Source organism: Ipomoea nil, unplaced genomic scaffold (assembly GCF_001879475.1).
Source record: "Ipomoea nil cultivar Tokyo-kokei standard unplaced genomic scaffold, Asagao_1.1 scaffold2926, whole genome shotgun sequence".
Lineage (NCBI taxonomy): Eukaryota > Viridiplantae > Streptophyta > Magnoliopsida > Solanales > Convolvulaceae > Ipomoea > Ipomoea nil.
In genome coordinates, this window is record NW_017619354.1 from 3,664,439 (window position 1) to 3,690,107 (window position 25,669).

A 25,669-nucleotide genomic window follows, 5' to 3' on the forward strand; every position below is an offset into this window, starting at 1 on the left:
AACATTAATTAAAATTATGTTAGAATATGCATTTTCATCGATCGCCAGGAAGCAAAGAGAGTTTATAATCTATATACCTTTCTTTAAAGAGACATTTATATAAACTGGTGTAAATGTTTAGTATTGTACCAACAATTTTCGAAGGAATAAAGCAGATATATTATGATTAGTTAATTATTATTTTATTATTTAAATATGATTATATTCAGTGTAGGCTATAGCTTATTCTTTTCTTGACCTCAACACCAACATATTATATATTGTGGATGTGAAGCAAACAAAATAAATTCTTTTGATTTCACAGTTTTACTAATTAAAGCATTAAAAAAATTAATCATAAATTCGCCTTAGACCTTCATGATCTCTTTTACGGATATGTACACATTGCGAAAACTCTCACAAACTCCATCTTTCTTATACCCACCCGTTTACGTTATAGACGTTCTTGAATTGCAGGCATTGCAGGTGCAGCTGATGCTATGGTGAACTGCATGCCATTCCGTTGCGCTGATTGCACCACGAACGCAAACTGCGTCGCTGCCAGTGCTGCAGCCTCCTGCATCGTCGTTGCAAAACACACAGGCGTTACAAACTATACGTACAAAGGGTAAACCAGTCTAAGTTGTCCATAGCTGACTGGCTCAAACCAAGAAGGTCAGTAGACCGCTCCTGTTGAGAGTCGAACTTGTAACCTTGTGGTTACTGACCAACTTGGTTGGGATTGCCCCACACATGCTTACGGCCTCAAACCTAGAAGGGCCAATAGGCCGCTCTTGCTGAGACTTCAACTTGTATTCTTGTGGTTACCAAATCAGCTGACCAACTTGGCATGCTGATGGGCTCAAACCAAGAAGGCTAATAAACCGCTCTTGCTGAGAGTTAAACTTGTAACTTCGTGGTTAGCAAGTCAATTCACCAACTTGACTGGAATTGCCCCACGTATCTATCTGTTATGTGGGAGGGTGAAGTAGTAGATTGGAGCGAAAAGATGCAGACTATAATGGTGGTTAGAAGAAGTTGGAAACATAATGCTAACCTCTCTTTGTCTTCGCTGCTGCAAAATGCTGATTGCCCAGACCATGATGTAGCATGGCAAAAGAAAGCCCACCACCCTTAGCAAGAAAAGCTGCAGAATGGCAACTGGTTAGGAGTCATGATTTTCCAGTATTTTGCCTTTAATTATTGAGTAGATGAAGGGAATGCTGTCGAATTAAGTTGAACTTACAGAGAACACAGCAGATGGATCTTCCTCTTCGCCACCTTCACTGTCTGTAACGTTCATAGCATGACGCAATAGCAGAAGAGCCATTAGCTGCCATTTGTTTCAACATGTAAAGCATTAGCGGGAATATAAGTATACAATAATGAGCAGTTCTCTAAGAAATCAATCCACCACTCAGGTTGAAGAAAAGGAAAAACGGAGAATGAATTCGCTAGAGCTCACAATCAGTGCAACAGAGCGGCAGAATGCAGCACCACTTGCACTTGTTGCGTGATAATCATCATATTCAGCTTCCAATATTTGGCGCTCAGCCTCCGCAAGTGCCAAAAAGCGAGGGTCATGCAAATCCAGTGGCACACCAGAAATCTGCCATCCTCCCCTGATTCAATGGAAGAAAAAGAATGGCTTTAAAATTACAAAGTGAGAATTTTGGCAATCTTCAGAAAATAAGCTGTAGAACAGCGAAAATTGATCTTACCCAATATCAATAATAGTGTCTTCTGGTGGAGATCGAGGAGGGGCAGTATAACCGGGCTGGTAAGGCTGCATACTCAGAGAGCTATAATTAGCATCACATTATGAAGGCCTCATGGAAGGTAACAGAAGAATCAATGAAAACTAGAACGACCAAATTTTGGACCAAACATCGATTCTAAAGAACTCTACATTATGTGCCTGATGTTAGAATTTTGTTCATCATGTTCCATCCATACCAAAATGTAAACTCGCATTTAATACACCATTTTGAAAAAGTTTATCTTAAACATAGAAACAATCTCCAAAAGTCCTTTGATAGAGAAGCCAGGTAAACCTTTCACCACCCGATTTCAAAAATTAAATCTTTAAACTGATTTCTTAGCCTCATCAAACAGCAAAAATAATCAAGATATTGGCATATACCTGATGGCAGATCTCGCAAATAGTGTCCCCTTTCTCATTGCACCAATGTTGTACACATTTTCTATGAGCATACTGCAGTAGAAATTTTCCCAGTAAGTCATTTCATCCAGCATGAAATCAAAGGAAGAAAAAGGGGAGGGACAATAATAAGCTGTCTAATAGAAAATCATAAATGCAGCAACAAATTGGAGTATTGAGTACTAATCCATTATCCACAGCAATATATATAACCAAATGGTGGATAAGCCATTGAACAATCAGAGACTTCTTGGACTGCATTTATACACAAACATGATCCATTAAAACAGAAGAATGAAAAGTATTAGGAGAGGTTACAGCAAAGCCTTCATACCTTGAGGCTGCCACTGCAAGAACATGGGATTTCCAAATTGTTGATAGTCTCCTCCTCCTGGCAGATGCGACATTCAGCAATTCCAATCAGAGGTGCCCCTTCATCTTCCACCATCTCATCATCTTCCTTCTCCCTTGAGGAAGAAGAGGTGCCCACCATTTCTGCCTCCTGGACTGGCTGGATAGACCTTGATTCATCTGGCTTTACAATCCGGTCAACGTAAAACAACAAATGCTCGCCCATTTCGCGTATGTATGCAATAACAACAATGACCAGACAAATCCCTCAAAACTAGAACGAAAAAACAATACCCAAATCTTTGGTTTTCCTTCAGATTCGTAAATTAATTTAAAAAAAAAAAAGTAAAAGAAAAATAAAATGAAAAAGATTCGATTTTCCCCCAATATATATGTGTATATATATATATCTTGAACCAAGAAAGACAAGACAACAGCTTCCTTCCTTCCTTCAATCCAGAAAGAAAAGAGAAAAAAAGAAGAAAGAAGAGAATTAATGGGTATATATTGGGTTAGCAAAAATGCTATGAAAATCCACCGATCAGGCCGGTGCAGCGTGATCAGGGAAATTCAGAAACTGGAATTGGGAGTTCAATCCAAGTTAAACTGGAATCTGGACAGAAAAACCGAGAAACGAAAATGTACCTGAAAAACAGGGGATTGGGAAGCTTTAATGGAATGAAATCGCGAGTTTGATGCAATGCCAAGGAAAATAAGTTAATCCTTACTGAGTAATATAATTAACCATCATAATTCACGCTTCCGCTCTCCATTTTTGCCATTCTCATTCTCCGTCTTCCTCGTTGATTTTGCTTCAAGCATTCAAGCTCATTGGTGATCGCTGTGAAACGTGGAGGATATGCGTTTACATTAACAACATTTATTAGGCTGCAATCAATTATGTTAATTAAACATATACTTCTATTAATATATATTTTTTCTAGTTGCACCATAATATATTGCTCCTTTTGGTACTAGATAGCTGTTTCATATTTTTATCTAATTACATTAACATGCCGTTTGGTTGGAGGGAGGAAATTATGTAGGAAAGGAATTGTAATTTCACGGGAGTTGAATTATGGGAATAAAGTGGGAATTTAAATTCCAGTGTTTGGTTGACAGGAATAAAATTACTGGAAATTTCAATTTCAATGTTTGGTATACATGGTAATTGAAAGGGAATAAGTAGTATAACGTCAAAAATGTTTATTATTGTTGTTAGACATTAATTTTAGGTTAAAAAATGAAGGGGTAATTTTGACTCATCACTATCTTTTTTTCACAGGAATTAAAATCCCGGGGGGGACATGGGATTTTAATTCCATGAAAATGGGGGAATTGCAATTCCCTCCAACCAAACTACGGAATTTAATGGCCTTTGCAATTATGTGGGAATTAAGTGGGAAGGGAATTTAAAATCCCTCCAACCAAACGCCCTGTAATTGTTTGTGTGTATATATATTTGATAATTTTTTTTTGAATCACCTACTATTTGAAGATGTGCTATAGTAAATCTTCTTCATGTATAATATTCATAAGACGTAAATTAAACAAAAAAAGATAAATTATATTAGGTAAATTAATGTTTCTTCGTCTCTGGCCGGGTTTCTTTGTCCTCGGCCGGAGACGAAGTCTTGTTATTTTTTTAAAAAATAATTATTTTAAAAAATTATTATAAATTTGAGTTAACTTGTTAAAAATTTTCATATTAAAAAAATTACATAAAATTGGTTACTTAGTAGCTTTAATGAGTGCCCTCTTTATTCTATAGGCAGTAGTGTCAGTTAGTAATTGTTATTTGATAACGGTGGGGAAAGATATTGGGTTTATATTTCTGGTATTTACTTAGTATAAACTTGTAAAAGTTTTAATTTTCCATGCATATGATTTTTGTTGATTTCATTATTATTTCTAGGTAACGTTTCATTTTTAGGTCATTCCTCATTACAAGGTACAATTCTTATTCAAACTTTTATGTTTTCGTTTTGAAATACACATAAGAGTATGTTTTTTGTTGGGGATCATTTACTTTATGTTGTAATAATGCAACAGATGTAGAAGCAAACCACCCAGCATACTTTCAGCTCTCTCATTCTGTTGACGGGAATCTTCTATCAACTGTTAGCGAGGTAATATTCCCCCTTAATTTAGATTTAACTGTCGGAACATGTTCCTAAAAATGTTCTTTCATTATAGGTTTCTAATAGTAAAAGCACAGTTGATACTAGTCTACAAAGGACCACAAAGGGAAATCGGTATAAGTTTTTCATAGACTATTGATTTAAACCAAGAAGGTCAATAGGTTGTTCTCATTGGGAGTTAAGCTTGTAATCTTGTGGCTATTAAGTTAATAATCTGACCGACTTGGTTTGTGACTTTAGCTGGTAAAAGACCAAAATGAAAGTAAACCAACCTAGGTTACATAAAAGATCAATAGATTGTTCTTACTTAAGAGTCAGACTTGTAACCTTATGGTTACTAATTTATTAATTTGACTAATTCAACTTGGTTGGTTGTCCAAGATGACCCATTTCTACCTTAGGGTCTGTTTGGAAACACGGAAAATGACTTCTGGAAATCATTTTTCGGGTTTTTGGTGTTTGGGAAGGCTGAAAATGAAATAGTCAAAGAAAAATGCTAGCTAGTCAATGGAAAATGAGGACTAAAATCCTGAAAATGACTTCCCCTTTTTTTTTGACGGAAGTCATTTTCCATCTTTCAATCAACACACGCAGACACGCTCAAGCCTTCGTCTCCATTCACTGCTTCTTCTCCCACTTCACCTCCTCCTTCAACATTCAACAGAGAACTACCAACACATCTCCTCCAACAATCCACAACCACAAAAGCTTCACCAACATTAGAAAAGTTACATATCATTTTTTTTCCAAATATTATGGCTGGAGAAACCAGTCACTGGTTTCCGATCGGAAACCAGTGCCACTGGTTTCCGATCGGAAATCAGTGAACACTGGTTTCCGATTGGGAACCAGTGACTGCACTGGTTTCCGATTGGAAACCAGTGAATGGTTTTCCGCATCGGAAACCAGTTCCAGTTGCAATTTTTTTTTATTTTTTTATTTTTTTTTATGTATGTTTTGTAGTTGGTTGATTATGTTGGATCTTAGTACTTGTTATATTGGATCTTAACACTTTGTGGACTTTGTAATAAAAATTGTTATATTCTACAAAGAAAAATAAAAATATATTATTCGATATATAATAATTAAAATGTTTAAGTATGTCATTCTGTTCATTTTCTGGAAAATGAACCAAACACCAAATGACAGTTTTTCATCATTTTCTGGAAAATGAACCAAACACCAAAAGACAATTTTCCATTCTGCAGCCAAACACAGGAAATGAAAATGACTTTTGGAAAATGAGTCATTTTCCGAGTTTCCAAACAGACCATTATATTAATCTGCTATTCTCCAACCGTGTGCAGTGGAGCCTTTTAACAGACATGGAAAGAAACATAAATCTGGAAATACAAGAACTATGTTTCAACAAAAAAAGTCTAATCCTTTGATGAATGATTCTTCAACAAAACTCATTCTTTGCAACTAAACTAAAGGACATTATACAAAACCACAAAGCATGGCAATATAGCCCTGGAGTCCAAAACCATAAGCTTTTCAGAGGCATCCATGTTCTCCACAGAGTCAAACTCCCTGTCTTCTTCCCCTTTCACTATACTTCCATTATATTACAGCAAATAGCTACATGATAAGACTTCGTGGCCCAATGGATAAGGTGTTGGTCTATATATGGAACTAGAAATTTTAGGTTCGATCCCCAGTGGAGTCGTCAGGTTTCTCATGAATTAGCTGCACCCTAACCATCACCCCCTTTGACCTTTGACTTCACAACCTAGGGCCTAGGCTTCACCCCACACTCCCTTTGAGAGTGAGGAGTTATGGATTATTTGGTATTCTCAAGCATCATATAATATGACATATAAATATGTAATCTCAGTATAATTTTGTGTTTTAATTAATACGAAACACATTCTTCAATTGATATTTGTCATTTATTTAAGATCATATTTAGAGATTACTAAATTTAATACATTGATAACCATGCAATAGTGTAGTTAGAAATAACACATTAAGATTCTATTATCTCTAATCCACAAAAAGGCAAAATCCATTGTCCCAAGAGCCCAACACCCTGACCCTTCAATCGTTATGCTATGGAACCGTGTTCACCATCCATGGTGAACACGGTCCCAACAGTGTTAATGCACCGTTCTCTTTTTTTTTTTTTTCCTTAATTAATCGCGTGACTTTTCTTATTCATTTTCACATTTCGCGGTTTCACTTTAATTTGAGGTGAGCAATGATTTCAAACATTCATAAATTATGAATCCATGCCTACACATTCACTTTGGAATCATGCCTACACATTCCCGTCCGAAACCATGGCTGCTCCTCTGTAGCGCAAGCTTCTTCAACATTCATAAATTATGAATTTTCTGTTATGAGATTATGAATTTACATTATCTCTAATCCACAAAAAGGCAAAATCCATTGTCCCAAGAGCCCAACACCCTGACCCTTCAATCGTTATGCTATGGAACCGTGTTCACCATCCATGGTGAACACGGTCCCAACGGTGTTAATGCACCGTTATCTTTTTTTTTTTTTCCTTAATTAATCGCGTGACTTTTCTTATTCATTTTCACATTTCGCGGTTTCACTTTAATTTGAGGTGAGCATGATTTCGGACATTCATAAATTATGAATCCATGCCTGCACATTCACTTTGGAATCATGCCTACACATTCCCGTCCGAAACCATGGCTGCTCCTCTGTAGCGCAAGCTTCTTCAACATTCATAAATTATGAATTTTCTGTTATGAGATTATGAATTTACATTATCTCTAATCCACAAAAAGGCAAAATCCATTGTCCCAAGAGCCCAACACCCTGACCCTTCAATCGTTATGCTATGGAACCGTGTTCACCATCCATGGTGAACACGGTCCCAACGGTGTTAATGCACCGTTATCTTTTTTTTTTTTTTTTCCTTAATTAATCGCGTGACTTTTCTTATTCATTTTCACATTTCGCGGTTTCACTTTAATTTGAGGTGAGCATGATTTCGGACATTCATAAATTATGAATCCATGCCTGCACATTCACTTTGGAATCATGCCTACACATTCCCGTCCGAAACCATGGCTGCTCCTCTGTAGCGCAAGCTTCTTCAACATTCATAAATTATGAATTTTCTGTTATGAGATTATGAATTTACAGTACATTCATAATCTCATAATAGAAAATTCATAATCTGACCAAACGCGCGCCGATAACACCACATTGGCAATTTTTTTTTTTTAACGTAAAAACGACACCGTTTGGATCTGTGTTCACCATTCATGGTGAACACGTTTCCAGGGCATAATTTGCCCTGACCCTTGAGTGAACAAAATTAGAAGTCCTAAATTATGTCTATATTTTAAATTTACATTGAAAAGATTATAAATTGTGCTAAAAATGTTGGATCATGGCCCGAAAATAATGATAAAATTGGTGGTTTTTTATACCTAAAGGTCACATGTTTGATTTTTGTCGTGTGATTTTTTATTATTATTATTATAAAGAAGGGGGATACCCTACATATACACACACCCGATACCAGTGGACTACAAGTTGTTGTGTGATTTATTGTACAGGGTCTTTCTAGTCTAGTGCAATAAATGTGATGTTGAATTCTTTTAAACAAAAATGTTGGTTAGTGTCCTAATAATAACTTCAATCACATTTCTATTTGTAACATATATTTTTTTTTGAAGGAAAAAAGATTTTATTCAAACTTAAGATATGAATTGTTCAATACATGAAGGAACAGTAGAAAACCAAGACATATGACCAGAATGAGAACTAGCAGCTCGAGCCAAAGCATGAGCGCATTTGTTCGCTGATCGAGAGATAAACTCAATAGACACTGTTTCAAAGTGTCGTTTCAGAACCCGACATTGATTAAGAATATTGCCTGTGTAGGAGTTATCCGGGAGATTTTGATTCAGAAACCTGCACATCATCTGACAGTCTGAGCGTATAATTACCTTGTTCCAACCTTAAGAGATGGTCCAAGATAGAGCTTCCTTGATAGCCATGGCTTCAGCAAGGTGTGGATCCTTTAGACAACGAATGGGGCCACTCTTTGCCGCGACAAAACCACCATCATCCGACGAAACCACAACACCATAGTATCCAAAATCATCATTTTGCTGGACAGCCGCATCAACCTCCACCAGCCAAGTCGAAAGGGGAATAGCAAAGCTGGTGTTTGACGTTGCATGGTGACTAATACTGGGTCCGGAGCTTATAGCAGTGGGTTGCCATTCCAGTATACTGCTTTCTACCCATTTCTTTAACATTTCCATAGTCCATTGCTTTCTATTCCACACCCAATCGTTTCTCATATTTGTAACATATATTAATACGGAGTGATGGAGAAAATTGATCCAGGGTATTTATTTATATGGATCAGTAACCTCCACAGAGAAGTGATTGCAGGGAATCAATAAATAAACACAAAGAATTTAACGTGGAAACCAAAGCGGTGAAAACCACGGGCCTTTTTCGACTAAGCCAAGCCGGAATTCTTTTATTATATTTGAAGGTGTAGTACATGTACACAGGTAGGCCATGGCCATGAAATATATGGAAGAAGAAAGGAAAGTATATGTAGAAGAGAGGTCCCCTGTTTGAGACTGACGTGCATCTTTATATAATTTTATTTGTGCAGTTGTAACTTCCCGTATCATTTCCTATTTTCTTGTCATTACTCCTTCCTCCTTTGACTAATATTATTATTATTCCATCACGGAGTACAAAATAATTAATAGTAATCCATAAATAATATTCTTTCCATCCTATTAACAATACACAACAATTAATATAGCTATTCATAAATATATCATGTTCTAAAAGGACAAATATTATGTTTATAAATTACAATGTGATATTCTCTAACAAAAATCACCCCCTATCCGGGCTTCCTGTGTTTGGCAAAGGAAAATTATAGTTAATGAAAAAATAATTGAGTCAAAAGAGAAAATAACATTCTTTTTCTGGAAAATGACTTTCCCTTCCTAGTCTGCATTTTTCTTCTCACAAACCTTCTTTTCCCTAACCCTACTAGTCAGATGCCATCGCACCCTAAGCCCGGCCAGTTCGTCGCCATTTGTCACGCCCAGCGCCACCATCACTCGCCACGCCAAGCTCCCACCGTCACTGCCCAGCCAGCCGTCGATCTCCACATCGACCACTGTCGTTGCCCCGCCTATAGCTGCTATTATCGTCGAGCTTGAAAGTAAGCCACCTTTATATTTGAAATTTCATGCGAAATTTATTCTTTAAAGTCGCCGCCCAGCCATCCGTCAATCTCCACACCTCTTGCCATCGCCATCTTCTTCTCCATTGTTGTAGGGGAAAATATAGGGTAGAGATTTGGACTTGTGGGTTTGACTACATGTTTGTGGATTGTGAGCTTAAGTTTTAATAATAATAATAATAATAATAATAATAATAATAATAATAGTATATTTTATATATTTAAAATTACAAATAATTTGAACCTTAGTATCTTTTTTTGAAAGTTACTGGCTCTATTACATTGTAGTATCTATTCATATAGATTCTCAACCTACTGAAATACAAAGAACCAATAACGCCTCCACTGAGGCTCGAACTTATAATCTTCCAAATGGAAGTCCAACCCGGATACCATTGAACCTTAGTATCTACTCTCTAATACTTTCCACTAAATCCGTGGGCAACCATATTAATGTTAGCCCATCATATTAATGTTAAGTATTTAAATTTTTTGTAACCCAAATAATAGGTTATTTATATATTTTTTGGACACATCCAAAATAAAATCAACCATTTATTGATCAATTATTAATCAAATGATTGATAATCAAATGCACACTTTATAATTATTACTATGCACCACATTGTTCCCTTATGTGGAAAGTTGTGAATTCGAGCTTGAGTGGAGGCGATATTGACTTTTTGTTCTTTAATATATTGAGAAAGTAGATATAAACAGTAATAGAGTTAACATTCAAAAAAATAATTTATTACTATGCGTTCGTAAAAATATCCAATAAATTCAGCCATTAAGATTAGATTAGAAACAAATATTGGTTTTAGTTATTCTCATTGTAGAAGATTATTTTAATTCCATAGACAGTTTGGACCTTAGACCCTTTCCAGTTTTGATTCTTTTGCACCTTTTGTCTCTGCCTGGTATGTAAATATGAAAGCTCTCCAAAAGTAAAAAAAAAATAAAAATAAAAATAAAAAATCGCCTTTTCAAGCTATATATACGCGGTAATTGAAACACTGGATCGGACATTCTATTTCCATAGCCAATTCTCTGTTTAATCTCATGAACTTCATCCAAAACATGCCTATGTTTCCCAGCTCCTCCATTTTCGCTTCTCTCAATATGGCAGTTTACAGTTGGTTTATCTTCCACTGCCAGAATCCTAATGATGATGCCAATTCAATTCTTACGTTTCTCACCTCACTTCTCCTCAACTTTCTTCTTCTCAAGTTCCAGTGCCTTGACACCACACCCTTTCACACCCACCCCAAAACCACTTACGTTTCCATCTTCGCCTTCCTAGCTTATGTCATGGCGCGCGCAACTCAGCTAAGGTTGTCTTCCTGCCTTCGTCACCGCCCGACCTGCGCGTATGTTGTCAACCACTTTGTGTTAACGTTTGGGTCGTTGGCGGTGGTTTCTTTAGCGTCTCTCTTGTTTTCCGACAGAGCGAGGCCGGTTCTTTACGTGCTCTGTGTGCTGCTTCTTGCGGTTGAACCGGTCTTCATGGTGTACAAGACGATCGTGGAGTATCGTCAAGTCCGCCGCCGCCGCCGCATGTGTGCGTTGTTGTTTGTGAGTCTGCCGAGGATCATGGCTTTCCGCCGCCGTGTACGGCGGCAGTTAGAGTTGGAGATCCTCCCAGCGTGACTAGCTAGCTTCAGAAGAATTGAAGTTGAAGGATATGGTGTTTTAGTAAATTGATTATGCTAATTAAGTTTGTAAATTATGGTATGAGAAATATATATTTCAATTTTTTATGTTATTTATATAATTATAACATGTGACTTGTTTGTTTATTGTGTTAGTTTTGATTGAGTTGTTAATAAAGATCAATATAGTCTCTAGGAATCTTTAAATGTAGGATTCAAACTTATAGATTAAGATTAAGAAGAGGGTGTAGCACCCTGCCACCCTTAACTAAAACTCAAGGGTTTGATCCTTGGCTTTGAGAATAGAGCAAGCTTAAATCTTCAGTTCAGCGAGGAGATTAGTCACTGTGTGACTGTGTGTTTGGCAATGAAAATCCTGAATATACCAAAAAAAAAATTAAAAAAATGTGTGTGGCTACTCCAGGGAGGTCATGGACTTGGGAAACGGTTCAAATGAACAACTCGTTGAGCTAATTAAGGGGTCAAGGGGGCAGTCAACTTAGATACAACTACTCTTTTGCAAAACAGCAAAAGTCATACACTCCTAATATTAAGAGAGAATATGTTTAAAAAAAAAAAGAAAAAGAAGAGAATGATGAAATTCTGTCAAATATAAAAATATTATTGTTAAAATGTAGCATTGTAAAGTTTTCCTTTTTTCATATTGTTGGTTTGTTAGTAATTGAAATTTTTAAATTTTTTTTTTTAACAATATTTGATGTGATTAAACTAAGTTGCGACACTAGTCTGGCGAGGTTCCCCTTCCCCTTCACCCACGAGGATCATTGCTCATCTTAGGTGGGAGGGAGACAATTGAGCCAAGGAATTAGAGACTATGTAAACTCATTTTTCAAATTATTGTATTGTGTACCAAGTGGCTTGTGGTCCATTGGTATTGAATTGCTTCCTTACATGGGAGGTCTAGGTTTTGAATCTCGTTGTAGGCATAGATTGTATGGGTATCCCCTTCCTTTGTAATAAAAAAAATTATTGTATTGTGTGCTATTAGTTATTCCAATATTATTATTGTTTTAAAGACTACTTTGCGTGAAGCGTATAAAATTAGTAAGTTTGACGTGAGGACAATCCTTGCTAAATTTGGTCAAACTATAATTTATAATAATCATAAAGTTTCAAGTCCGATTGAATCTGACGTGAAAAGTTCTAAACATATCAGACATAAGAACATCCACAATGGTTGAGTGTTTTTGTGGGTTCTGAGAAGTTTTTGTGAGTGTGATTAGGAAAGAGAATATGGGAGATGAGAGAAAAACAAAGGAAAAAATAAAGCAAAACTAATTTTTTTTTAAAAAATAAAGTAATAATAACTGTCAGGCATGCCTGACGCGCCAGCTGGGCACAGTGGTGACGCTCACGCAACAGTTGGCGCAGTGAAATTTTTTTTCAGTGGGTCCCATCATTTTGGAAATAATTCATTTGCAGATGAACTCAAACACACTCTCTCTCTCTCTCCTACCTTCTCTCCCATTTTCTCTCTCCAATTTACTAGAAATAACCCTAAAAAAATCTCTGGTATTGATGCTCTAAGTGAGATGTGAGCTTTACCTAGGGGTATGCAAACTTCGGATAATTTTCGGTTAACCGACTGAATCGATAAAGTTCGGTTAACCGTTTTCGAACCGAACTTTTTCGGTTCGGTTAATGGTTAAATGAATTTTAAAACTTCGGTTAACGGTTAATTCGGTTCGAAAGGTAGGTTAACCGAAGTTTTTAATATATATATAAAAATAATAATATAAATATAAATACTAATTTGAAGTTATGGATGTTTGGAGTTTATAATTCATGCTTTTGTATATTTTGTTATGAATTTATTATGATATGTATTTTATTTTAATTGGATTTATTAGTTTAAGTGTTATTTTAGAGTTTTAAATTTTAGCTTTAAAAAGTTCGGTTAATCGGTTAACTGAAAAAAAATTTCGATTCGATAAATTCGGTAGAACAAACTTCGGTTCGATTAACGATTAAAGAAAAAAAAAATTCGATTAATTTGGTTCGATTAACCGAACGGTTAACCAATTGAACACCCCTAACTTTACCCATTACCAAACTTGTAGTGCTGAGCTGATGGGAAATGCTATAGCTGAGAAAGATCCCCAAGTACCAGAAGTTCAAAATCAACACACAAATTCTTACACTTGTGCACCTGCTTGTTAGTCTGACTTACTAGGGTCATATTTGATAAATAGCGAAACTACCAATTTTATGGTCAAAACGTTACAAAACAGGTTTAGTAAAATAGCGGTTTGGTCTAAACGCTACAAATTGCCTAGTCATATCCGTTTCTATCAAGATTTATGAATATCCATTTATATAATTAATTTACATCCTTATCCAATTATACAATTATGGTATAAATTTTTTATGAAATATATTTTCTCTTTTTTGGGGATTTTTTTCCCATTTGGTGCTAACCAATTCCAACGTATAAATATATATATAATCCCTAGGCTATGGAAATCATTGGCAAGACTTAACTTCATGGCTGTGAAAGTGAATATAATTCTTTTAGTTCTTTTTACCATTGTTATCAGTCATTGCTATGAAAAAAATGGTATTAGGGCTGATAGCATGGAAACATCAAACAGATACCACACGAGTTCAATTATCGCGAGTCTAAAGGTATTTTAAACATATTTAAGATATATATTTTTGAATTTAAATATTAATTTTATATTATTTTTTTATACGCTTTCTTTAATACATAATAATTAAATTTGTAAGAAGATGATACACGTGCTTTCTTATATATACGATTATATTTACAACTTGACATGTGTATATTTGTTTGAATGATAGACTATCTATGGTGATATTTATGATTGCGTAGACATATATAAACAACCAGGTATAGACCATCCAATAATGGCAACGAAAATAACTCAGGTAGGGTGTTTCAATCTTCTACATTATATAAAGATTTTATTTTCATTTTTTGACAAGATGGAATTACTAAAATATTTTATGCACGCAGATGATAATCTCTAAGGAATTAGAGAAGCAAAAGGCTAGACTTGTGTATGAGGAACAAAGTTCAACAGCTAAATATTATAATAATTCTGCAAAAAATTATATTTCCAATCCCAAAGAATTATGGGTGAATAAGAAAGGATGCCCTATCGGGAGCGTTCCTATTCGCCAAATGTCCAAACAACAATTGCAAAAAATTCAAAATCTACACAGAGCTAAGTACACCCCCCAAAAGTTGGACAATCATTCATATGTTGCCAAAAGTCATCTTGATGTAAGACAATTTGAAAGTTTTACTAATTAAGTATATATGTCGTATTAATGTTGATTTTGACAATAAATTTATTATAATTCAGTTTGCAGGAATTATAGTTGGGGATAATTCTCGGAGATTTACTGGTGGTAAAGCTACAATGACTATATGGAATCCAAAACTACAAGGAGATCACCAATATAGTTCATCTTCTTTGTATGTGGAGGATGAAGATAATCAAATACGAGCGGGATGGATAGTAAGTTATTCTTTTATGGATGCTTTTGAATTCAATATGCAATAATTAACATTTTTATCCAATTATAATTATAATATAATTATAATATGTTTCTATTAGGTAAACCCTACATTATATGGTGATTCGCGCACTCGATTATATAGCGGATGGACAGTTAGTATTTTTCTTTAATTGTTTGTTTTTATAATTATCAAAAAGACTTTTGATTTTTAAATAATTAACTAATATAATGTAAATCAATAACGTTTCAAATTTATAGAAGGACACAACTATGGAAAAACTGGATGCTATCTTAGTCATTGTCCGGGATTTTTGGTAACTTCTAATGTTGTACCACTTGATTATCCTTTTCCCAACATGTCTGAATTTGAAGGAGAACAATTCGACGTGACCCTCGAAATTGTAAAGGTACGATTTGCATTTATTGGATTTGTTGCAAATGCTAAAGTTTTGAATTGTTACGTCATCTTAATTATCATATTATTTTTAGTTACGAAAAATTATAAGTAGTTAAAACATGCAAAAATATAGTTAATGGATAATAAATTAACTAATAAATTTTTAGTCAAATTATTTTTATTATATACACAAATTACCGAATGTGATATACTACCATAGTGTAAATGTAAATCCTAATAAATATTAGCCTAAATTTATATTTTTATAATAATTTTTTTTTTTTTGTATATACAAATTCTTTAGGGTTCCTTTGATGGTTGGCAATTAAAATACAATGACCAAACACTTGGTACATGGCCCAGTTTCTTATTTTCAAAGATGAGTAAAAGCGCGAGCCAATTGAGATTTGGAGGGGAATCTTATAAACCAGAAGGTCAAAGTACGAGTCCTGAAATGGAAAGTGGGAGATTCAAAAATGGGCAATATGATAAAACGTGTTATATGCGTCGAGTTAGTTATACTGATCCTGAATACGGTTCAGTTGTTCTTGATGATGGTATAGCTCAACCTCACATTTCTAGATGTTACTTTGCAGCTAGTCAGGGATACAATTTTCGTGATTCTTGGTACCAATACTCTTTTATGTTTGGAGGTGGCGGTGGCCTTGATGGAGGTATATGTCCGGATGATTGAGTGATAAGAAATCACCTTGTTACTTAATTCTAAATAATATGAAATTCATAAGGTTACAGATTTTAATTTTTTTTAGAGACTTTGTGTGTGTGTGTGTGTGTTCTCTTTTTTTTTGAAGGGATATGTTTGTGTGTGTTTTGGATTTTTCCTTAAAACCTTATTTGCCACCTCCCTAGAGTGCTAGGAGTGTTATGGCCTAGGCTTCTCAGGATAGAACGTACAACTGTTCGACGTTTGAGCACTCAAACGAACGAACCCGGCGAACAAGAGCACGGGCAGAATACAGCTTCAAGAATGAAGTAGGAGTAGAGATTTTGGAGCTGGGAAAACAAAATTTCTGTGTTGTGTGTGTGTATTTATTATTATTATTTTTTTGAAGGGATATGTGTGTGGCTTTATGAATGTGCGTATATGTGTGTGTATAAGTTAAGTAAGAACTTGAACTTGAAAAACAAATTACTTTATAAGTTAACATGGCGTAATAAAAATATAATAAAATATATAATTATGAAAATAATTAAATATTATGTAGGTTTTCAAAAAAAAAAAAAATATTATATGTATATAATAAACTAACATAAAATATATATTTTATAATAATAATAATTAGAATTAAAATGAAAGTATGAGAATATTAAATAAACTAAGAATTGTCAAGGAATCACATTCCCTTTAACAATCTAGAGGGTATACGTTGTATTTCTAGGGGAATGTTGTATTCTTTTAAAATAGTAAGATAACATTTACTAAAAATGAGAATGTAAGGTTAAATGTCACATTCATGTATAACTTGATCCAAACACCCCTACAAATCATTCAATTGTTGCTAATTCTTTAATCTAGGATATATCTTTTAATTTTAAAAAATATGATCCTTTAATTGTTTTATAACCCAAAAATAAATTGAACAATAATATTACCAATTATGTTAAATCCTTTTCCATATTGTTGGTTTGTTAGTAATTGAAATTTTTAAAATTTTTTTATACTATTTATTTAATGTGATTAAACTAAGTTGTGACACTAGTCTGGCGAGGTTCCCCTCCCCTTTCACCCACGAGAATCATTGCTCATCTTATGAGGGAGACAATGGAGGAATTAGAGACTATGTTAACTCATTTTTTCAAATTATTTTATTGTGTGCTATTAGTTATTCCAATATTATTATTGTATTAAAGACTACTAGTGCATGAAGCGTATAGAATTAGTAAGTCTGACGTGGGGATAATTCCGACTAAATTTGGTAAACCATAAAATTTCAAGTTCCATTCCAGACATAGAAAAATTCTAAACATAAGTGAGATGTGAGCATTACCAAACTTGTAGTACTGAGCTGATGGGAAATGCTACAGCTGAGAAAGATCCCTAAGTACCAGAAGTTCAAAATCAACACACAAATTCTTGACACTTGTGCACCTGCTTGCTAGTCCGACTTACTAGGGTCATATTTGGTAAATGGCGGATCCACCAATTTTATGGTCAAAACGCCAAAAAACAGGTTTGGTAAAACAGCGGTTTGCTCCAAACGGATCCACCAATTTTATGGTCAAAACGCCAAAAAACAGGTTTGGTAAAACAGCGGTTTGCTCCAAACCGCTGCATACATCAAGGTCTGAAAAACCATTTCCACTGTCACAACATAACACTTTTTATGTAATATATCCTCCACATTTCTTCAAGGAAAATGATGTATGTAATCCCAACACCACACATGAACAAATAGTATTACTCTATCTTTAATATAAAATTATCTACAACCATTCTTGTCCCCCTCTAGCAGCCAAGCCTCTAGCCACAACAGTAAAAAAAGGTCACTTCTGAACTGCTGAAAAACAATGTGCTTCCATGCAAGCATTGCATATAAATAATACATACATTAAGCAAGTTGATGAACAAAATTTTGATTTTATATAAGCATCTGTTTCCAGAATAAATATAACAAACAAACAACCCAACTATGAGGCAATCCCAGAGAAGTGTGGTTGTTCTAAGCCAAAGCATTTAAGCATTTCCCTGCTTATATTTGCCTTACCAATTCACAGAACCACAGAGTTGCATCATATCCAGGGAGTTGGTATATATGGGAAGAACAAAGAACAAAGAATTTTAGGTCACGACACCTCCTGCTAAGACAGGACCTCCGGTGAACTCAATACAGTCCCTCCCAGCCCTGCATTGAGGGCGAGGGGGGTGGGGGGGCGTTAACTGTTAAGAGTGATCAAATTCATGAAATTAAAACCATGGCTTCAATTGAAGTAGCCGAATTCTATTCCATATTCCATATCTTAAGCATCCACCAACTACAAAAACTACCAATGTAGTGACACTCCGAGATGAGAAAGGAACTAAAGAGAAACAACTGTTGATGCACTTAAGATAATAAGGTAACATTCCTTTCCCTTGAGGCTAACTAAGTATATATGTTTATACCTCCAAATGAGGCACCATTAGAGCAAACTGTAAAGCTCTCCTATCTTCATAAATTTCTTAAGGATGGATATAAACATCTGCAAGCAAAATTTTAGCAACAAAAAAGGAGGCAATGCCTGCATTCCATTTAGCAGAGTCTACGTGGTCACCGAGTAGGCAGGGATATCATCTTTGCAAGATAATCAAGAATTCAGCTACATTACTTTCCATGGGGAATCTACATAGTCTACAATAAACAATCAATTCTCAGTTCCATATGTTTAAAATTAGGAACATTTAAATGCAGAAATCTCAAAGATGCATATGAAGATTGAGGGAAAAGAGTTGACCTGCGATTCGTGAGCTCGATAGGAGTCAACTGAGAGTCCTGCCAAATATAATCCAGGGAGAACATTCTGCAGGGCAATGATGAATAAGTCAATAAGCAGAGATATGAAGGATTATAAATAAAAATGGAGAAGAAAAGGGAATTCTTTTACATTGACTAGCTTCTGCACGTTTCTGGGCCGTTTCTTGGGCCGGCGAGCAGGTCTCGACCCAGTCAAGGAATACACGTCTTCCTCAATCTCCTCCTTGGACAGGGAGATCCATAGCTTCCGCTTCTTCTCCACCCATTGATGCCCTTGCCCTTGCCCTTGCCCTTGCGCCACTCCTTCAACAATCCCTCTCAGCCGCTGGGACTTGGGCATATGGCTATGGCTATGGCTCTTCTCAACCTCCGCCATTTCACCGCTCCTCGTTACGCTCGCCTTCCTCGGCCTCAGATTCCACGTCCTGGTCTCTCCTTCCTCCGGGATCACCACGCCGCCGTTTCGCTCCGCCCGCTGGGATTCCTCTTCGCGCGGTGTCGGTGGGCGTTCCTTTTCGGGCGAGAAGCGGGGCTGTGATCCGGCCGGAGGAGGGAGGTCGGAGTCGGAACCTCCGTCGGAGACAGAACGGTGGCGGTTGGAGTCGCGGCGGCGGAAGCGGTGGTTGGCGGTGGAGTTGTGGCCCCACCTCAACTGCGATAAAAAGAAATTGTGGAGTGGTTGCGGCCTCTCCGGCGCACTTGCCATTGTAGCGTAAAAACCTATGTTCATACAACACTCTATGTATGTATCTACGGCGGAGAGTGAGTGAGTGAGTTAACAGAAGGTTTTTTTTTTTTGGTGAAAGGAAGAAAGGAAGACGGAGAAGGAGAGATGGGTTACTGGTAAGCTCTCTCTCTCTCTCTCTCTCTCTCTCTATATATATATATATATATATATATATATATATATGACGTAAGGAGGAGGAGGAGGCGCGGTGTGCACAACTGCACATATACGTACACCGCCGGAGTCTCTATGAGTATTTTCTGGCGATTAACACTCCATATATTTATTTATTTATATAAATAAATAAAAACCTCAGCGGCAGGCACTCATCCGCCGAAAAGACTTGGTTGCCCTTGATATCGTTCGCCACGGCCACGCCTTCTTCTACCTACATCTGTTTCTCTCTGACAATTTTGGAATTTGACTACTTCCACCTCCTGTAAGTCTATAACCGATGATTAAATTAGGTATTAATAAAGATAAAATTATGAAATTATCTTAACAAATGATCCAATTGAGTAAACACTAAAATCATCAAAGTCAATCACCTAATTAAGTAAAAAAAAAAACATTTAGTACTAAATCAAGAAAAATTACTCGATGATTAAATTGGATATTAACTTAAAGTTTCCTTTGTTATATTGTATAACTTGAACCAAACAGCCCCTAAAAATCATTCAATTGTTGCTAATTATATCATCTAAGATTTATCTTTTAATTTTTAAAAATATGATCCTTTAATTGTTTTGTAACTTTGATCTCTCATCTGAATGGAGCATTCACAAGTTCTGTTCTACCTCAAATATTCATAGTGATGGATTTAATTAACCTGAGTGGTCTGAATTATTAAATCCAATAAATTAACGGATAGTGTAAATGGATAAGAAAATAGGCAAAGTAAGTGGTGTAGGGTCACGGAGACCAAATATTGTACTAGAGTTAATTCTAGGAGTAATTCATAAATAAAAAAAAAATCGCATTTTACAAGTCTAGGAGAAAGATATGTCAATATTGAAATTACTAAATTGTTCCTTTATTTAACGCCAAATGGACGGAATAACAAACAGATGACTAAATTGAGCAAAAACACAAAAGTCTGGGACTACATTATGTCACCAAAGTCGCTTAGGACTAAATTGAGAAAAACCACTATAGTCGATGACCATTTTTGGTATTAAATCCATTGTATTAAATGACAGTTGCCAAGCTATTATAATGGGGGTGTAATGCTATTACAAGAGTAATTTAGGACAAGAATCTAGAATGTGTCTTAATGAGACAATAACAAGACATTTTATACACAAGGAGACTTCTAACGTAACTGTCCCCTAATTCATGGCGGGGACGGTTGCAACGGTGTTTGACCGGGTCCGGCCGAGGTGTTTGGCCGAGACGTTTGGCCAAGGCATGGGCCGAAGCCGGGTCGAGCACAGGGCTCAACCTTGAGGCCTTAGGTCCGCTTCAAACCTCATTGTTTCGTCTTCCCAGGTCGATTTTGTCCATTCCGAATATATCCATCACATAGTTACTTTATCATTTTCCTTTCATAGCTAAGCTTTATCAACTTTTATTTTCTTTAAAATCGCACAAACATTGGCTCCCATACCTCTCAATGTGTCCATGTATTTGGTTTAGAAGGGAAATGAAAGTTGATAAAGTTTGGTTATGCTAGGAAACGAAGTGGGTATATATGGAATTTTAAAAAAGAAACTTAAAAATTTTTATATATAAAGGAGTTTATACTTTCTGTTATGGTGAAGAATAAGATTTACAATATTTGAACAATTGATGGACTGCATTTATATAAATAAATAAATAAATAATTGAAAGAGGGGTTTTATTATCTTATATTGAATATCTAGCAATAGCAATTTGCAAAAAATGTTAGGCTGGCGCCTAGTGCTTAAGCGCCGATTTTTTATTTTTATTTTTAATTTTTTTATTAAAAACAATTTTTTAATTAAAAATTTTCAAAATTTAGTACTAAAACATAAGGTTTCCATAGTTATTTCTTAGAAACTATTTACAAAAGTGGTTGTAAAATTGTTCAAAAGATTGTTTAAACCATCTAAATACATAAAAAACTAAAATTAAGAGCTAAAGAAGCATTTTTTTTTTTGAGAAATTAGTGGACCAACCACTAATTGTCCAAATCGGACAATTTGAGAAAAAAAAATTGTCCAAATCGAACAACCGAGTCAAAAGTTGTGTCTTCCGAAACTTTTCCGACATTAAAAAAAAAAAAAAAAAAAAAAAAAAAAAAAAAAAAAAAAAATCGCCCAACCGCCAAACCGGCCGGTTAGGCAATCTAGGCGGCCGGCCGCGAAGGAGGCCGCCGAGGCCATTTCCTCGCGGCGGCCTCCTAGCGCCTAGGCGCGATTTTTGCAACAATTTACATACTTGATGTTAACAATTTACATACTAAATGTTTACAATTTACATTTTACAAAATTGTGAAAATTCAGTATGTAAATTGTGTATTTTGGACCTGGAGTTCACATAATAATTTGCCCATATCTAGTCAGTAGTCATAATTGATTGATAAAATTTAGACTTTTATTTATTTATATAGAAAATATTTAATCACAAATTAAATTATTTAGAGATATTGTGATTTTTAGAAAATAAAGAAGTCTTAATTTATTGAAAGAAAATGAGTTGTTCAATTATGAAATTGCATGCCATTATATTATGCTTGGCTCTTTTTATGTAAGTGCAAAGTCCACATGGGTAGTTTTATCAATTTATTATCGTGTTTGGGAATTAAGAACAAGTGTTGAAAATAATTGTTTGAACGCTAAGTAGATGGGAGTTAACTCTATAAAACATTAAAACCTAATACGATTTGTTCAATAAACAACAAGTTTAGATAAATAGAAGATAAAAACGAAAAGAAAAATATTATAAATCTTGTAAGTTAGTTCCCTTTCTTTCTTTTTTTTTTTTTCATTTTTTTTTTATAACAACAGTTAGTTCCCTTTCATATTCATGATCGGTCATGTATAGATAATAGTCGCAATCTAGTTTTATAGGAAGTTGTAGGCATTCAAGTATATTCAATAAATAATTTATTAGTTTAAAGTAAATAAAGTATAAGCTTTATGCGAGTCGATAATAGTTTTGGTATAAATCCTTTTTTATATAGTAGATAGGATTATGTGATTTTCTAGCAATGATTATTGAATTTGGTCGGTCATATACTAGTTGATAATTTAAGATTTCCTCAAAACTAAAATAACTATGTAAAATATATTTAATTAGTTGTAATGAATAATGTTAGTATTGTTGTCAATAATACACAATAAAACTAGTTATACATACATAAGTATACTAGATTTAGCAAGACATTATTGTCCATCGACACCATAGATGAAATTTTTATATTTATAACTACTTTTTTTCCGACATACCCAACAAGTATGCAGACAAAAATTACCAAAATTTTGAATTGTTTTTTCTTACCACATTTGAGAAGTGATTGAATTTTTTATTATCGATATATAGTAGGATGGTCGAATAACTCATATCTTTAGAAAACTTAATTTTTTGACAACTTTTCTAGATAGTTAAATTTTTATTATTATTATTATTATTATTATTATTATTATTATTATTTTTTGCAAAACTCTAAAAAAAAATTGTAAGTTTGAAAAAAAAAATACTTTCTTTTACATATAGTGAAGAAACAAATAGAAGAATAAGAGTTAAAAAAAAAAAAAAAAAAAAAAAAAAAGAGAAGGAAAAGAGATTAAAGGATAAAAAATAATGAAATCCCTAGTTTTCTTAAGAAGAAGGAAAATAAGGAAGGTGAAGAAAAAAAAATGGTTATGCCAAAGAATAAAAACCCACGTCGTCTGGTGGGTTTTGAATTTTTGCATCTTGGCAGAAATTACAATAAACATAAACTATTTTAAAAAAAAAAAAAAAAAAACAATAAACATAAACTCATCAAATAATTTGGCATTGATTGAAAAAATTCTTATTGACATTTCTTATTTGTTGTGGAAAAGGGGAAGAAGAATGGAATGTACCTCGAGAAAATTAATAAAATTCATAATTTTTTTTTAATTTTTGTAGTGAAGTGATATTTGAGTTCATTTGTAAAATTTAAACTTGATGTTCAATAATAATATTTTGATAAAGGATCGGAGTTAAATAGAACTTCAAATTATAATTGAAAAAGTAATTAAACCTTTAATTTATAAAAAGTTTCAATTGAACACTAGAACTTGTTAAATTTATATAGTTTAATTGATAACTTGTTAAGTTGATGTAATTAACTCAATTAATCGATAAACTTAGAGTAACAACAGATAAAATGCATTCACGTGCTAATTTTTCAAAAAATAAATTAAAATTTTTTAAAAAGAAAACGTACTATTTTGTTTTCTCTGTCATTCAGACAAAAAAGCTCGTTGGGCATAAGCATTTTTGTCATGTTGGACAAATAAGTCATGACTGGCTTACCTATCAAGATGACAGAAGCATAGATGGCTTATATGTAAAACACTTTTTTTTAATCGTTTCTTGCAGATAATTGGTCAATCAACTCAATTGCATCAAATTAAGGAGTTAGGATATCTAATTAAAACTTTGCCTAATTACCTTTTCACATATAGTTTGATTGTTTATTTGACAATTTTTCCTAATATCTTCTTATTAGCTTTAAATACTATTTTGGGTACAGAAAACTTTTGATAAATTTAATAAATTTTAAATCATTAGTGTTATTTTATATATCTATACCAGCGTAGCTATTAATTCTTGAAATTTTAATTTTAGTGATAGTGTTAGAACTCAAGAATTGTATGAGTAAATAAATAGAGTCAGTAGCATTCAAAAACATAAATAATTAGTTATAAATATAAATAAAACAAATAAAACCTTTCAATAAAAAGAAATATGGGTTTGGACATTAGTACGTATATATATAAATAAATTAAGCTACACTTGTACGTATCTACTTCCCCATTCATGAAAAATACTCTACACAATTTCTATACTTGTACGTATCTACTTCCCTTTTTCACTTTTCTAAAATATCAAGGGGCCATGCTTCTGTCATGGCGACCCGACTAGGGCTCCTCAACCGGAAGGATCTGCCGCATGTTTCACCCTTCTGGGGACCACCTCTTCACGTGGAAGTCCAATAGGATTGGCCTCCGGTCCCACCTGATGATACCTTTGTTGCCTACAAAGATAAAACACCCTGCAGATACTTACATCTTGACTTGACATGATAATGAATGAGTAAATTATGATAAATTAAATGGGAAAAACAGTTAATGTCCATAAAAAATCAACTATAAGTGTAACCCTACTTAAAATTCGATCACGTATTTTTACCCACAATTTACTACTCATAACTAATTAAGCTATCTGTGCGGACTTGATGATACCTTTGTTGTCCATCTTGTATATATGCTACGGTTAAATAGCCTAGGAAAGGCTAGTCCACTCCACTCCATCACCTTAACAATCCAACGGGTTTAGTCTGTTTTCACAACTCTTAATTTTTTTGTGAATCTGAGTCATTCATCAAGTCATACATATTCTTTAATTTACAGATAAGCTAGCCATTGTTATTTGAAAGTGCGTTTTGGGTGAAATTCGATCACTTGGTGACCCAAGTCGGCAAAGAACTACACACAAGGAGATAAAATAGCTTAGGTTGTTGAGTTGTTCATAACTAATCAACTCAAATCAAGAAAGACAATGCCCTGTTTGGTAAAATGGCTATTAGCTGATTGTGTTAATTAGAGGATATAAATATTTGATAACATTAGCTGATTGTAGAAAAGTGTTTGGTAAATTAGCTGTTAGCTGATAGCTGTTTGGTATAATTTATTTTCTCAAAAAGCTAATTGAAAAAGTTGCTTGGAGTAGCTTTTTGAATTTTAGCCTTTTAGAGTTGCAAAAAGCTAATTAACCAAACATTTATATTGATATTTTAACTAAATCAAACAATTAATAGTGATCAAATAAACCAAAATTAACCTATAGGTCAATTTTTTTTACCAAACAGGCCAATAGAAAACTCTCAAAAGAAATCCAACTTATCGAATCATGACTATT

At 34.3% G+C, this 25,669-nt stretch overlaps 2 protein-coding genes and 1 long non-coding RNA gene across 8 annotated transcripts; 1 reads left to right on the forward strand and 2 right to left on the reverse strand.

The window, feature by feature from the left end:
- Positions 1-269: 269 nt before the first annotated feature.
- LOC109161612 lies at positions 270-3,371 on the reverse strand. Of its 4 annotated transcripts, none has more exons than XM_019310091.1 (8): positions 3,138-3,371; positions 2,475-2,722; positions 2,123-2,194; positions 1,701-1,765; positions 1,445-1,601; positions 1,226-1,312; positions 1,037-1,126; positions 270-556 (listed from the first exon to the last, which is right to left on the reverse strand). In XM_019310091.1, the coding sequence occupies exons 2-8, from the start codon at positions 2,715-2,717 to the stop codon at positions 434-436; spliced, it is 837 nt and encodes a 278-aa protein (XP_019165636.1). In that variant the 5' UTR covers positions 2,718-2,722; positions 3,138-3,371; the 3' UTR covers positions 270-433. The 4 variants fall into 4 exon arrangements, with proteins under 4 accessions (XP_019165636.1, XP_019165634.1, XP_019165635.1 ...); XM_019310089.1 differs by having other exon boundaries at positions 2,475-3,136; positions 3,220-3,370; XM_019310090.1 differs by having other exon boundaries at positions 2,475-2,765; positions 3,137-3,370.
- Positions 3,372-4,221: 850 nt separating this feature from the next.
- LOC109161775 lies at positions 4,222-4,718 on the forward strand. Its single transcript, XR_002050955.1, has 3 exons — positions 4,222-4,442; positions 4,544-4,620; positions 4,688-4,718. It is a non-coding gene; the product is annotated as an uncharacterized LOC109161775 (long non-coding RNA).
- Positions 4,719-17,682: 12,964 nt separating this feature from the next.
- Positions 17,683-19,721, reverse strand: LOC109161601. Of its 3 annotated transcripts, none has more exons than XM_019310073.1 (3): positions 18,998-19,721; positions 18,848-18,913; positions 17,683-17,717 (listed from the first exon to the last, which is right to left on the reverse strand). In XM_019310073.1, exons 1-3 carry the CDS (start codon positions 19,595-19,597, stop codon positions 17,694-17,696), a joined length of 690 nt encoding a protein of 229 aa, XP_019165618.1. In that variant the 5' UTR covers positions 19,598-19,721; the 3' UTR covers positions 17,683-17,693. The 3 variants fall into 3 exon arrangements, with proteins under 3 accessions (XP_019165618.1, XP_019165619.1, XP_019165620.1); XM_019310074.1 differs by lacking the exon at positions 17,683-17,717 and adding an exon at positions 17,978-18,744; XM_019310075.1 differs by lacking the exon at positions 17,683-17,717 and adding an exon at positions 18,310-18,741.
- Between the last annotated feature and the right edge of the window lie 5,948 nt (positions 19,722-25,669).